The 13,221-nt window shown below is 55.1% G+C and overlaps 4 protein-coding genes across 4 annotated transcripts; 2 read left to right on the forward strand and 2 right to left on the reverse strand.

Annotated features, from left to right (window-relative positions):
* Window positions 1-123: 123 nt before the first annotated feature.
* On the reverse strand, window positions 124-1,407 carry CGGC5_v000041 (uncharacterized protein; the record flags this gene model as incomplete). The annotated part of the gene is made up of 5 exons (XM_032023220.1): window positions 124-354; window positions 406-504; window positions 558-1,078; window positions 1,144-1,279; window positions 1,330-1,407. The coding sequence occupies 5 exons, from the start codon at window positions 1,405-1,407 to the stop codon at window positions 124-126; spliced, it is 1,065 nt and encodes a 354-aa protein (XP_031879985.1).
* A 1,501-nt stretch (window positions 1,408-2,908) lies between these two features.
* On the forward strand, window positions 2,909-5,854 carry CGGC5_v000042 (uncharacterized protein; the record flags this gene model as incomplete). Its single annotated transcript, XM_032023221.1, has 2 exons — window positions 2,909-4,126; window positions 4,181-5,854. 2 exons carry the CDS (start codon window positions 2,909-2,911, stop codon window positions 5,852-5,854), a joined length of 2,892 nt encoding a protein of 963 aa, XP_031879986.1.
* A 620-nt stretch (window positions 5,855-6,474) lies between these two features.
* LIGB-1 (Extradiol ring-cleavage dioxygenase) lies at window positions 6,475-7,433 on the forward strand (the record flags this gene model as incomplete). Its single annotated transcript, XM_032023223.1, has 3 exons — window positions 6,475-6,514; window positions 6,567-6,878; window positions 6,937-7,433. The coding sequence occupies 3 exons, from the start codon at window positions 6,475-6,477 to the stop codon at window positions 7,431-7,433; spliced, it is 849 nt and encodes a 282-aa protein (XP_031879894.1).
* A 421-nt stretch (window positions 7,434-7,854) lies between these two features.
* CGGC5_v000044 (uncharacterized protein) lies at window positions 7,855-9,206 on the reverse strand (the record flags this gene model as incomplete). Its single annotated transcript, XM_032023224.1, has 2 exons — window positions 7,855-8,818; window positions 8,878-9,206. 2 exons carry the CDS (start codon window positions 9,204-9,206, stop codon window positions 7,855-7,857), a joined length of 1,293 nt encoding a protein of 430 aa, XP_031879893.1.
* Between the last annotated feature and the right edge of the window lie 4,015 nt (window positions 9,207-13,221).

Here is a 13,221-nt window from a genome sequence, read left to right on the forward strand (position 1 = left end):
TTCGAGCCCACCTCGGGGAGATTCAGTGGTTAGATTCCACCTAGGAGTTGGTGATTTCTCTTTTGTCTTTTTGGCTTTTTTTTTTGTCAATGACCACCAGTCCTTGTCCTCTATACGTCCTGCTCATGACCGCAGATATTCGCAGGCGCCCTTTCCCCATCGCGTCGCCCCCTTGTACACCCACATGCCCGGCGCGTTGCCACTTCTCAAACCCTCAATTGCGTCAGCGACCTGCGGTCCAATGCCTTCGTTCTTGATCTCCTCCAGCGGCGTCATGTAAGTCTTGAAACTGAACATAATGGCGCCCGTCTTGGGCAATCTGGTCAAAGTCTGCAGTTCCTGTCTAAGGCGGGTCTTGAAACCGTTAGCTGCGTATTTCTCTGACATGAAGGCTGTTCTGCGAACCTTGCTAATGTCAATATCCTCGTCCTCCTGCGGCTTATCGCCGTCATAAATGTGCAGCCCGCTGGGACTGAAGAGCCTCTCACTCGTCGAAATAGACCACTAATCCGCTGAATCAGTCCAAGCCCGCCCATCTAGACAACTTCATGACTTACATTCATGCGCTTGACGCTCTTTCCCACCTGCAATCGGCTAAAGAAGCGTTCCATGCTGGCTCCAATCTTCTCGTATGACGGCACAGGCGTGTGGATGTCCTTCAGCAACTTGCCCAGCTTGTCCGAGGGATCAAAGCCAGCTGGGTGGCAGCAAATGAACGCGACTGCGCGGTGGCCTTCTGGAGTCTCGACCAGCAGGAAGATGTCGTCTTCGATGGTTTCTCCCAGAGCTTGAAGCGCGGCGTTGGGATCTTGCGGGGGTGTCAGAGGCAGTGATGTCTTAGTGACCTTGTTGTAGAACTCCTGGCCGTCTTCGGATAGGGCGAACATGGTTGGAAATCGAGCTGGCAGATACTCTCCGAGCAGATACGTGTATGTCTCGTGGAGAGCCGGTATGCCTTCGGGGACAGCCCCCAGCACTGTGGGTGCATGGTGCTTGATGGTCTCGCGACGTTCGTTGACGCGATCCAGGTAGTTGCTGTCCATGATGACAAGGTCGTCTGGTGTACTGCCCTGGATGGCTATGAGAGCAGACGGTCAATATGAGGACGAGGCGCCTGAAAAGACTAAATGGGCTCCGACTTACCCATGGTGATGTGGTAGACTGGCTTAAAGAGGCGATGCTTGTCAGGTGGGGTCTGCTCCCAGTTGAAACACTTTAGGGGTGTGATGGCGGCAGCGCTGTCCATCTTCCCTGATGCCACCGGCCCATGGGATATTTTCTGGGCGTTGGTCAGAGACTTGCTGAGGGAAGGATGTTCAACACACTCACCTTGTTTAGGGACCGTCCTCTCCATCTCCACACAGAGAAGATGGCAACGGCCAACGCCAACGCCGCGAGGAAGAACATGTCTGGATCCTATTTTCTTTTATCTGGATGCCTGCTCTGTGGTCCGAAAGGAGTTGAGAGAAGTCTTTTCGTTCCAACAAATGATATAAGTGTAGGATCAAAGTGATTGTAGACGTGACTCAACTCGTTCAGCAACCCGAGTAAGGTGAGGGTCCCTGATATACGTCGATGGCCCAGGCCAAGATAGAGCGTTATCGGCCCAACCAGCTGGGTCTCTGGCCGCCCCTCCACCAAAAGGCTAGTTTCCCTATCAAGCTATTCCACGCGTGAGTATGTCACTCAGGACAAACTTTCCAAAAATGGATGCTCGAATGAGACCACCGGCCGCTGAGTGGTTGGACGAACTCGGGACTTGCGTTCGGTCGATCAACAAGGCGCCTTTGACATCCTGTCACCACATCGCAAAAGATAACATCAGCTTGCATTCAGCAGCACTCATCTGCAACAGTTTCAGATTCAATCGCAAGTATCGACCGGGTTCCGGTCGGGAGATCCCATCCGCGGGGTACATACTTGGTCATGGCGCTGGACGATTCCCCGCACGCCACGCTGGCAAACGGCCTGGGATGACCTCCATTGCGCCTCATCGTCTCGCTGCTGGACCGCCATCCGATAGCTTGTACGTAATAACAGTTCGGCGTCGCCTGCGATCGGTGGTTGCTGGTCCTCTACATGTCGCTCTGCGCGGTGTGGTCAATGGCGGAAGCCATAGAAAAGGCTTTACTTGTGAATAATGAATGATTGATTGCCTTCAATACGATGGACTCAGTCAGGTGCAGACATATGGAACTCTCACATCCATCATTTCTTCATTCAAATCAAAGACTGATTGCTGGATATTATCTTGGGGGGGAAGTGATGCATGAGATGGAAGCAGACGGCGAACAGTTACAGTACTGTCAACTCGGCCTGCAGAATGGCTATTTAGAGATGAAGTTGTACGCTACTTGAGAGTCATCAAGAGATGCGGTGCGGTTAACGACCCCGCGAACGTGATAAGATAAGATAGAGACAAGATGCATCGGAACTTACGAGCCGACGTGAAGAACTGAACCTTGGTCGAATAGCCGGCTTAGATAAGCAAAAGCTTATCAGCGCAGCTACGTAATCAGACGAGCTCCAAAAGTCAATGGAACAGGGGTGAGCTCCTCATTCGGCTCCACGCTCTCACCATCATCCATGTCGTTGACCATTCAGAACGCCGAAGTCGCGACCGAACGGCGTTGATAGCGGCCCCTCCAGCGTTCCAAAGGTTCCCAGAGCTCTCTCTTTTCGCCGGCGATGCCTGCATTCTTGGTTTGAAACGCCGGCCGATTATCCAGCCGGCCCGTTTGGCACCTTCTGCTTCGGGCAAGGGACCATCGCATCCCTCGAGAGCTCGGCAGCAATACGAAGAGTAGCAATTCGTACTTAGCCTGACTCGGACCCCAACTCTCCCACCTTCGCAACCTGAGCTCTTGATCCCAGCGCAGTCGACCAACAACAGCTCATGGTCGTCAACATGGATCCAGAGAAGAGCGGCCTTCCGCCTTACAGCGATGACCCGTCATTTACGGGCTCGCGGCGTTCGGCACCCCATCGCCATCACCACCACATGCGCTCGAAGCGATGGCTGCGGCCCAGCCGTAGCATGAAGCTTATCGTGCTGGCACTCGGCTTTATTGCATTCGCTCAATGGAAGCAACTCTCCTTCCTGCCTGCCAGCAAGCCATCCAGCAATCTCTCAGCTGCACGCCTGCAGCAAGATCTCGCGACGTGTGCCAAGCTCCGGCATAAGCCCCAGGACCCAATTGGCCTCGGTCGCGAGAAGAACGCACGATACGTCGACGGTCAAAAGCCTGCTCTCATCCGGAATGCCACCATCTGGGTGGGCGAGCCCGCCGAGGGAACTTCCCCCGAAGACGACCGCGCCGGCAAGGGCTACTCCTGGGTCACCGCCGATGTTCTCATTGACTACGGTCTGATCCAAAAGGTAGAGGCCGACATCTCGCTGGACTCCCTGCCCAAGGACACCCAGATCTGGGATGCCAAGGGTCGACAGCTGACCAGCGGCATTATCGACATGCACTCTCACGCCGGTGTTGGAGCTCTGCCCGAGCTCAATGGCAACCAGGACGTCAACGAAATGTCCAACGATATCACGCCATACGTGCGCTCCATCGATGGCCTCAACCCCCTCGACCCGCAGATCCAGGTCATCAAGTCTGGCGGCGTCACGACCTCGCTTGTCCTGCCTGGCTCTGGCAACAACATCGGCGGCGAGGCCTACGTTATTAAGCACGCCGTCGGCAAGCCTGACGGCCGCACCGAGTTTTCGGCGGAGGACATGCTGGCCGATCCCGACCGTAACTGGCGCTACATGAAGATGGCTTGCGGAGAGAATGCGAAGCGTGTCTATGGAAAGGTTGGCCACAGTCCCTTTTCTCGTCTTGGCGAGAGCTGGGAGTTCCGCCACGCCTTCGAGCAGGCCGCGAAGCTTGTTCGCGACCAGGACGACTGGTGTGACGCCGCTGAAAAGTTCGGCGTCGAGTCTCAGGGCTCTTATCTGCCTCAGGACCTGAAGTGGGAGAGTCTCAGCGCTGCGCTCCGCGGCCAGGTGCACATTAACACGCACTGTTACACGATTCCCGATTTGGAGGCGTTCGTTGACCACACGAACGAGTTCAAGTTTCCTGTGCGGGCTTTCCACCATGCCCACCAGACCTACCTTGTTCCCGAGGTATGCTCAAACTACTCATCATAGCTTCGCAGACATCACTAACGATCACCGTAGATCCTGAAGCGAACTTGGGGAGGCCGCGCGCCTGCCTCGGCGCTATTTGCCGACAACATGTACTACAAGTCCGAGTCCTATGTTGCTTCTGAGTATGCTGGCAAGATCCTCTGGGAGAACGGCCTCACCCCTGTCTACGTCAGTGATAACCCGGTTTTGAACGCCCAGCACGTTCTCTTCGAGGCCGCAAAGGCCTATAAGTACGGTCTGCCTTACCATGCAGCCCTGGCTAGTGTGACGTCTGCCCCCGCCGAGCTCCTGGGTCTAGGCCAGAGAATCGGCAAGATCAAGCCCGGTTTTGACGCAGACATTGCTGTGTGGGACAGTGACCCTCTCAGCGTTGGAGCCGCCCCCGTGCAGGTCTGGATCGACGGAGCATCGCAGTTCTCTGATCCTTTCGAGCTCGACAAGCCTCTCACCGGCCCCATCTCCCCCGACCCGGAGCTGGCAAAGATCGCGGAGGACACTGCCGACCTCAAGGATGTGATTTTCACTGGAGTTGCCAATGTCTGGCTTTCCGGCGAGGAGAAGACTTACAGCGATGAGTCGGTCAATGTCGTCGTCTCCAACGGCGCCATCAAGTGCATTGGTGCTTGTGCCGAAGAGGTCGCAGCTGCCAAGTCATCGTCGCAGAAGATGGTTGACTTGAAGAATGGCTATGTCACTGAGTCTTTCACCGCCTTCGGCTCCAGCATCGGCCTGAACGAGATCGACGGTGAAAGGGATACGGACAATGGCAACAGCCCCGGTTTCAGTCGCGGCCTCGACGGGCTTGTGCTGGACAACAAGAAGCTCCATGTCGCACTTCGATACGGCGTAACCAAGGCCATCTCCGCCCCGAAGTTCGCCGGTCAGGCGACCCACTCCGGAACGAGTGTTGGATTCAACACGGGTGCTCTGCATGCCCTCGAGAAGGGCGCTGTCTGGACCGAGGATGTCGCACTCCATCGCACTCTGACACTCGACGCCAAGAGGGGCGAGATCCCTTCCATCTCTGGCGCGATCGGCGCACTTCGTCACACTCTGTTGGAAGCAGTGGCCTCCAACGATACCGGCTCAGACCCGTTCTCAGAGGCCGTCTACCTCAAGAAGGTCGTCAACGGAGAGCTGCCCTTGGTCCTGACGATCCACAGCGCCGACGCCATCGTTGCGGCGCTGAGGGTCAAGTCCGCGGTCGAGGAGGCCCTGGCAGCCAAGAGCCAGACCTCAGCGTCGCCGAAGCTCAAGGTCGCGATCATCGGCGGCGCGGAGTCGCATTTGGTCGCCTCCGAACTGGCCGAGGCCGGTGTGGGTGTCGTTCTGTCGCCGTTCCAGTCCTACTCGACCACTTGGGACCAGAGGCGCTCTCTCACCGGTGCGCCTCTCACCAACGGCACTGCGATTGACACCCTGCTCGATGCAGGTGTCGTGGCTGCGATCGGGCTGGAGGAGGATTGGCTCATTCGCGACCTGGGCTTGCTGGCGGGCATCGCGTACAAGAACGGAGGCAGCCGGCTCAGCCAGAAGAAGGCGCTGGACTTGGTTTCCAACAACGTCTACAAGATTCTGGGCATCGAGGAGCCGCAGGCGAGGGAGTCTCGCCACTTTGTCGTGTACGAGGGTAGCCCGTTGGAGATTGAGGGAAGAGTTCGGGCGGTTGGTAGCGGCCGTGACACCGTGTCGGTTTTCGTGTAAGCGGATATTAGTAGCCATGCATCTTAGTGTAGACGGAGGCGACCGACGGGATGGACGTAATGTCAGTGACCCCACACGGGCGAGAGTCTGCCGCCGAGATTCCGGCGCTCGGAAGTGGGTTTCCGCGCGCGCGTGTTGCGCTCGGAACGCCCTCTTTCGCATGCATGACAAGTAGCCGCATTTACGAAATAGTAGCTACACGAATTGGACAGATATGCGACCAGACGAGGCGGTCCGTGATAAGTCAGCCCCATTTGCCGCAAGTGGTACCGGGCCGGGGCCTCACTCAGACACTCTCACTCATCGTCGTCCCGCATTACTACTTAGTAGTCCCGCGCGGGTATTACCAATCTGATCCCGGCCACAAATGACTCCGGTGTGTCAAGAAGCGACCAATCAGAGAGAGCCGATGCCACGCCAGCTGAACAGTTGCGGCTGCTACTTGAAGTTGCAGACATCCCTCTCTCGGCGCAGTTGCAAGATACCCAATAAAATCAGACAAAGTTCGAATGACACAGCCTTTGCCAATTCGCCTTATAAGATCCCTACGATACTCCAGGTTTGCCTCGGCATCATCTATCCTTAAGTCAGCAAAGAAGTTCACAACATCAACACACACAATGACACGCGCAGCAGTAGTTTGCGTCTCACACGGTGGAGGTATGCAGACCCTCTGCGGCCCTGTAGTATCTGTCGCTGACCATCTCACCAGGCCCTATGCCCATTCTTGGGGACCCCGGACACGCCTCAGTCACTGCATCACTCAAGAACCGCGTGCCCAAGATCTTCAAGCTCAACACCCCTGACGCCCCCAAAGCAATTCTTGTTGTTACTGCACACTGGTCTGAAAGCAGGCCGACCATCTCATCGGCTGCCAGTCACGGCCTGTACTACGACTATGGCGGTTTCCCCAGGGAAGCCTACTCGCTCAAGTACCCCGCCCCCGGGTCACCAGAGATCGCCCAGGAGGTGAAGCAGGCGTTTGAAAAGGAGGGTCTCTCACCAGAATTCGACTCACGACGTGGTATGTGACATCGTGCTTATGTACTTTGATCGGGTTATAGAAGGCTAACAGGCACCAGGTTGGGATCACGGCGTGTTCGTCCCCATGCTCCTCGTCAACCCCGCCGCCAACGTTCCCGTCATCCAGCTCTCCGTCCTCGAATCAGAGGACCCCGAAGAGCACTTCAAGATGGGACGCGCTCTCTCCGCGCTAAGAGACTCCAACATTGCCATCCTGGGCTCCGGCTTCGCCTCCATTCACAACCTCTACAAGATGCGGTCCCTCTTCATGGGAGACCCCAGCGGGGTTGCCAAACTAAGAAAGCAGGTCAGCGAGTTCGACAAGGAGCTCACGAGCGCCGTCCTCCAGGAGAGGAGGGAGGACAGGACAAAAGCCCTGTCGGGCTGGCGCAAGTTCAACCACAGCTACGACATGCACCCGCGCGGCGGTGCCGAACACTTCCTGCCGCTACTGGTATGCGCCGCGGCCGCCGAGGACGAGGTTGCCGGGGTGTACAAGGACGAGTGGATGGGAGTCGACATCAAGACGTATTACTGGGGAGATGTACGTGTCTGATTAAACCTTTACTAGCCTAATATGTCTTTGATTCTATATGCTTGATTCCCGAAAGCGCCAGTTACCCCCGTCCGCGAGTTGTTTTACAAGCGGATTACAGTACAAGTTTTGTTGAAAAAAAAGGAAAGAGAGTGAAAGAGAGCGTGATCCTTGCGTTCCCCATCTAGTCTCATAATACATCGATTCATATTCATTGCATCATTCATCCCTTAGTGTCCGAACCGAGAACACCGACGCCGAATGCTGATGAGAGAGAGAGAGAGACAGAGAGAGAAAATATAGTCCAAACCGTATCAGTCGTCCATCGTTGTCAAATTACATCCTTCGGAACCTGTTTTTTAAAAAACGGAAAAACTCAAAAGGGGTAAAACGCTTGCTTAGCGAGAGCTTGGGGTGAGGGAGGGGCTGGGGGTTCATATAGTCATTGATGACCGCAGAGTATCCCCATCGCGTCGGCGACTGGGTTCGAGTCCTTCTTCTCCACGACCCAGCCGGTCTGCACGTACCTGTGAAGCCAGCTGACCTCGCGTCCTCGGTGGCCGTCACAGTCACGGCATCCCTTCCGCGCCAGCTCAAGACCGATCACGCCGCCGTCCAGCAGACCATTCTTCCCGCCAACGGTGGCCCCGAGAGCGGTCCAGCTGAGGCGCCGGTTGTCCTTCCGCGTCCGCTTCGTCTGTGCATGATTAGCCATGGCAGCGAGCTCACGTCGCTCGGCGATATCGCGGTCGATGACCATGACGTAGTCAAGCAGACTGCTGGGCGCGGACGGCGACGACGGGTCCGGGAAGAGGGCGGAGAGATAGTCGGTCAGCAGCATGACGGGGCGCTGGTCGGGCACCCAGTGGCCCGAGGGCTGGGGAATCTGGTTGTGGATGATGTAGACGCCGCCGCAGAAGCGGCCGTCGAACTTCTTGTTGACGGCGCGCAGGACGCCCATCTGCGCGAAGGGGTCGTTGGCGTAGGCGAAGTGCTCAATGTGTGGGCCGCGCTCGTCGATGACGGCCTCCTCGAAACGGGACTTGCGGCTGTCGCCGAGGGGCACGACGAATTCTGAGGCGGCGGCGCCGAAGGTGTAGATCTCGAGCTTGTTGAGCTTCTCGGGCTGGATATCGGCGCAGAGACGGGCGAGGACGAGGGCGGTGGGGAGGGTGCCGTTGTTGTGGGCGAGGACGGCGACTCGGGTGACGGCGGCGTCGAGGAGGGCGGTGCGCAGTTCGGAGTAGAGCGCTCGCGAGGCTTGGGTCTGGAAGGGGAAGCAGCGTTGGATGGCGAGGAGGAGCATGTCGAAGGGGAGGCCGTATGTGGCCATCTGGATGCCGCTGAAGGACTTGCCAAAGAGGCGGGCTAGGCGGGGGAGAGTGCATTGAGAGAGGTGTGTCGAGCTGAACTGTGGTGTTAGTGTTGTTCAAGCGAGGCAAAAGGACGAACACGGAAAACTCACCTTGTTCCCATGCCGCCGATGAAGATCCATTTCTCTTCGTCTTCCTCTGCTTCTGATGTGCTGTTGCCGAACTCGTCGCAGTTGACAATGATGTTGCTCCCGTTCATCAGCCAGCTGAGCGCCAAAACCAAGCTCATGGACAACGCCAGCCATGCCGCGAAGAGAATCCCCGGAAGAATCATAAACATCGGTACGGCGAGCGTGATCATTCCCACTTCAACAATGGCCAAGCTGAGCTGAACGATGATGTCCTTCAGATGGCTCCTAGACAGGTGTGCGCGGTGGTTGGCGACGTGTGTCCTCAGCGATGTCATCAGCCCCGGCAGCATCTTCCACATTTCCCTGAGATCATCCTGGAGCAACGCAAACGGTTGTTTTTGTGCCAGTGGGACTGTTCCGCAAGCTCCGTCGATCAATGGCGGGATGTAAGTCACGGAAGGGCCATAATTCTTTATCGGACCGCACAAGCTCGATCTCGGTGACGTCCTTGGTGAGCTTCTTGCTGAGTTTGATAGACGGGGTGATGATGCTGGCGAGTTGTAAGACGGAGATCTTGATAGCCAAGGCATGCTGGGCGAGGCTGTTGGTGATCGTTTCGAAGCGATGAAAGGCATCGCGGACTGGTGTTGTGGGGGGGAGAGCTCCCGGAGGAGGAGGCAGACGGTTTCGGTGTTTGGATTAAAGATGTAAAGCTTTGCAGAGCAGCTTATCTGACGGCAAAGGAATTCTTCTGATGGAGAGCTGATATGATCAACAAGCAAGCCCGAGAATGGAATTCAGGAATCGAATAATAGCAACCAGGGAGGGGTTCCGCAAAAGTGGAGGATATTCACACGCTTCGTGAGGATCTCACATGCACTTTTAACCTCTATTGCGTTTGTTTTGTTGATGTCTCGTCGTCCACGGTCTCCCTTATCATTCTTCGCCGCTCGGGCAATCTTGTTGCAGACGACGGCGCGCAGCGCTTGCGTGGTGGCGCATTCCTCGGCCAAATTCGCCCCGTGCCTTGACCATCTTAGGTTCTTAGGTGCCGCCTATTGGGACAAGTAGTGGGAAGGTGAGAAAATGGTTTGGGAAGTTTGTTTGGAAATTTTCTTTGGCTTGTTTACTCCCGAAAAGCCCGTTGCCATGATGGATACAGCTCCGATGATCACGATGTTGAAGCAGGAACTTCCAACTGTCGATGTCTCTTTTTCTTCACACGAGAGACAATAGGACTGGCAAGACGATGTCTCACACCCTGGAACCCTACGAATAGGAGAGAGCTGAAGTCTGTAGCCTACCCGCACAAGCCGGCCCAGTCTTACCGTGCCTTGCATCCAGCAACGACCCTGCAGCAAACACGAACCATTGACTCTTGCCTCCCCATTCACCTTGGAAGAGGGGGGGAGAAAGACCGGATGGCATTGGGGCATTGGTCGCCCCGGCTGCACGGGTTCCAGAGCCGGGTCGATCCCGCTGCGGCTAAATGGCACTCTCGCAGCTTGGGAATCTTGGTATGGGTCCCCGAGTAACAGCCCTAAGAGAACGGATGCACAGATGGGCAGAACCCCGTCTTTTCTCGTCCCTCTTCCTCGAATTGGGTTCAGGGTTCTCTTTCTGGTGAGCCGCAGGAGAGGGTGGTGAGCACGCACACCCAGGAGCTAGGACAGCAGCTGGAGTTGCTAGACTGCTTGCTGGGGTGCTAGAACGGCACTAGACCAGGCGGTATTTTCGTCCAAAGTTTGGCTCTGGGGTGAGGGAGGGAAGAGGAGGAAGAAGGCCTTTGCTTTGCATGTGAAGCTCTGACGTTGCCTTTGTCTGTGCTTGCTGCAGTGGCTCCAGCATGGGAGCACGTCCTTCGCGCGTAAGCAACGAAGTCCGATCTCTTCTCTCCCTTGGGGGCCGTGGATCTTTCTTGTGGTCCCAGCGAAGCACGTTTTCTCATGGCAAATTCGGGAAAACCTGGGAACACGAAGGACTCTCTTACACGCTAGGCGGATGTGTCGAAGATAAGCCTGGATCGGAATGCGAGACCTGCGACGGCACGACGGGTCTACGGGATGCTTTTTTCGACCAGCATCTGCGGGTTAGGAATGCGAAGCTAACTCTAAACTTCTGCGACACAAACATTGCGCAGCCGGCAATCAGTGCAGAATCCGAGGAAACATATTGCTAACATTCCACAGCTTATCTCGACATCAACCACCAGTCTCTCGCTCGGCAGGTTCCATTTCAGTTTGAAGGAGACCTCCGGAGGCTCAAGGTTTCGCCTAGAAGTCGAGCATCGCTGTGGCCTTGATTCTAGCTTGGTTCCGAATCCTGCGTACCCCTCCAACTTCAAACATGAGGCGTTCTTTGGCTTCTCTACGAAGAGCTCGCGTTCGCGTCCCAGAGGAGAGCTCCGGTGGCGAGGCACGGACTGCACGTGGTGGAGGCTTGAAATGGACAGACCGTTATCCGTTCTCTCAACTGATGGACGTGAAACTTTTTCGTAAGCGGCTGTTGTGTGCTACCATTCTGCCGCACTTTAGTCCAGAGGAGGCTTGTTTATGGTGAGGGTGAGTGTACAGCGTGTGAGCGTGTATCAGCCTACGCCGCATGGTCTGGGCGAGAGACACGAGCTACGAGGTGATCTGCAGAGGACGGACAGCTTGGAGAGCTTCCTCTTCCGCCACACCCAGCCCTGCGAGATAGTATGGCAGTGGCGAGGGAAACAATTCAACAAGCAGACGCCACCGAAAGCCACAGCCCCCAACGGCCGCTGCCCAATGTCTAGATCTCGTGGCGCATTTGGAGGAGAATGGTGATCTAGGCAACGACACCGTTGCGGGGTTCTTTGCCCCTGATAGACCCGGAAACGCATATGAGGAGTTTCGTAGGGCTTAAAACGGTTCGCTCTTAGTTGAGGGACCGCAAGAGACCATGGTTTGTCTAACATCAGCGGTTAATGAACTTGTTAAGCCACGATGGTGACGTGAACTAAATCAGGGAATGAAAGTCGGGACTTTTGGCTAGACTTTGGATACCAGGACAACGTTATCAGTGGATACAGATTTAGTATTCATGTAGGCCAAGAGAGACGCTGGTAGATCCCAGAAGTAAACTGTAACAAAGAAAGAGGAGATGGACTACTAAACGCGAATCGAGTCCGTTTATTGAGCGAACTGTCTAGCCATATGCAGCAAGTCTTTTTATGAAACACAGCGTTTAGAGGTCATTTGTCATAATGCAATATCTCCATGTGAAGTTGAACAAATCATTTTACCATTCAACGTTGATAACAGCGATCATTCTGGGAAATGACTATGTCTCAAACGGCTTAAGATCTGGCAATAGTTCCTTGAACTTTGTGTCTTTTTTCTTTTATTCAAGTAACCTTCAATGAGGATCTTAAGGCAATCTTCTTGGAACCTCTTCAATTTGGCTTCAGGCATCATTCACTTGCCACTCCCCCCGAAATCTGAGCATTATCGTCGCATTTAACACGTATGTCTTGACATTTTATGATTAATAATCACATTTAGAGTACTCTTTCAAGTTTTCACAAAGGAGACACAGATTGGGCAACTCTATAAGATCAACGCATCCTTGCTCGGCCATCATCTCGTATTTCCCAACAATCCTAGTGAATCTGACGCATCAGATACAAAAGTTCCGATCGCTGCTCTCCGATCTCAACCTCGGATATCCCGAATCACGACTTTGTGAAATGCGACCGCGCATTAGATAACCAACGGCCATTCGCCGGATAAGGGTCTAGACCGGACGTCACGTCAGTTTGGGGGCCGGTTAGTCCCGAACCAAAGATCAATGACGGAACACTCGCAGTTCAAGCCAAGAAGTTTGGCCCGCTACAAAAGCTCCGGCAGATCGTCATGTCATTTCTTACGACCCTATCACAACCCGATGCGCGCCTACACAACGTCCTTTTTAGCCTGAGTCTGACAGTCCCGCCGTGCATCAATCACCGGCCACCGCGACAGCACCCCACGTGGTGCAAGTGAGACACAGCCAACCATGTGACGATCCCCGTACACCGGATTGTGTGTTCTTGCATGAGTTTTCCGTCCGCAACTGGATTTCCTCACATGCAGGATGCGACCACATTTTGCTTTGGAGCCAATTGCGGGAGCTAAATGACATGATGATACATCTCACCCGCATGGTCCCCCCATCCATGACATCAACGACTCTGAAAGCGCCGGTTCGTCCCATGTGAGCCGCCTCAGAACGCCTCAGCCGAGAAAGAATAAACTACGTTGCGCTTATGAGAGCATGCTTCCATTTCGCATATCACCTTGATGTACCCGTCGTCGCAAATTTTCTTCACCTTCTTGCACTCGAAATCACACTTTGTGCAAT

Source organism: Colletotrichum fructicola, assembly GCF_000319635.2.
Source record: "Colletotrichum fructicola Nara gc5 chromosome Unknown KSG_Nara_v1_contig01, whole genome shotgun sequence".
Classification (NCBI taxonomy): domain Eukaryota; kingdom Fungi; phylum Ascomycota; class Sordariomycetes; order Glomerellales; family Glomerellaceae; genus Colletotrichum; species Colletotrichum fructicola.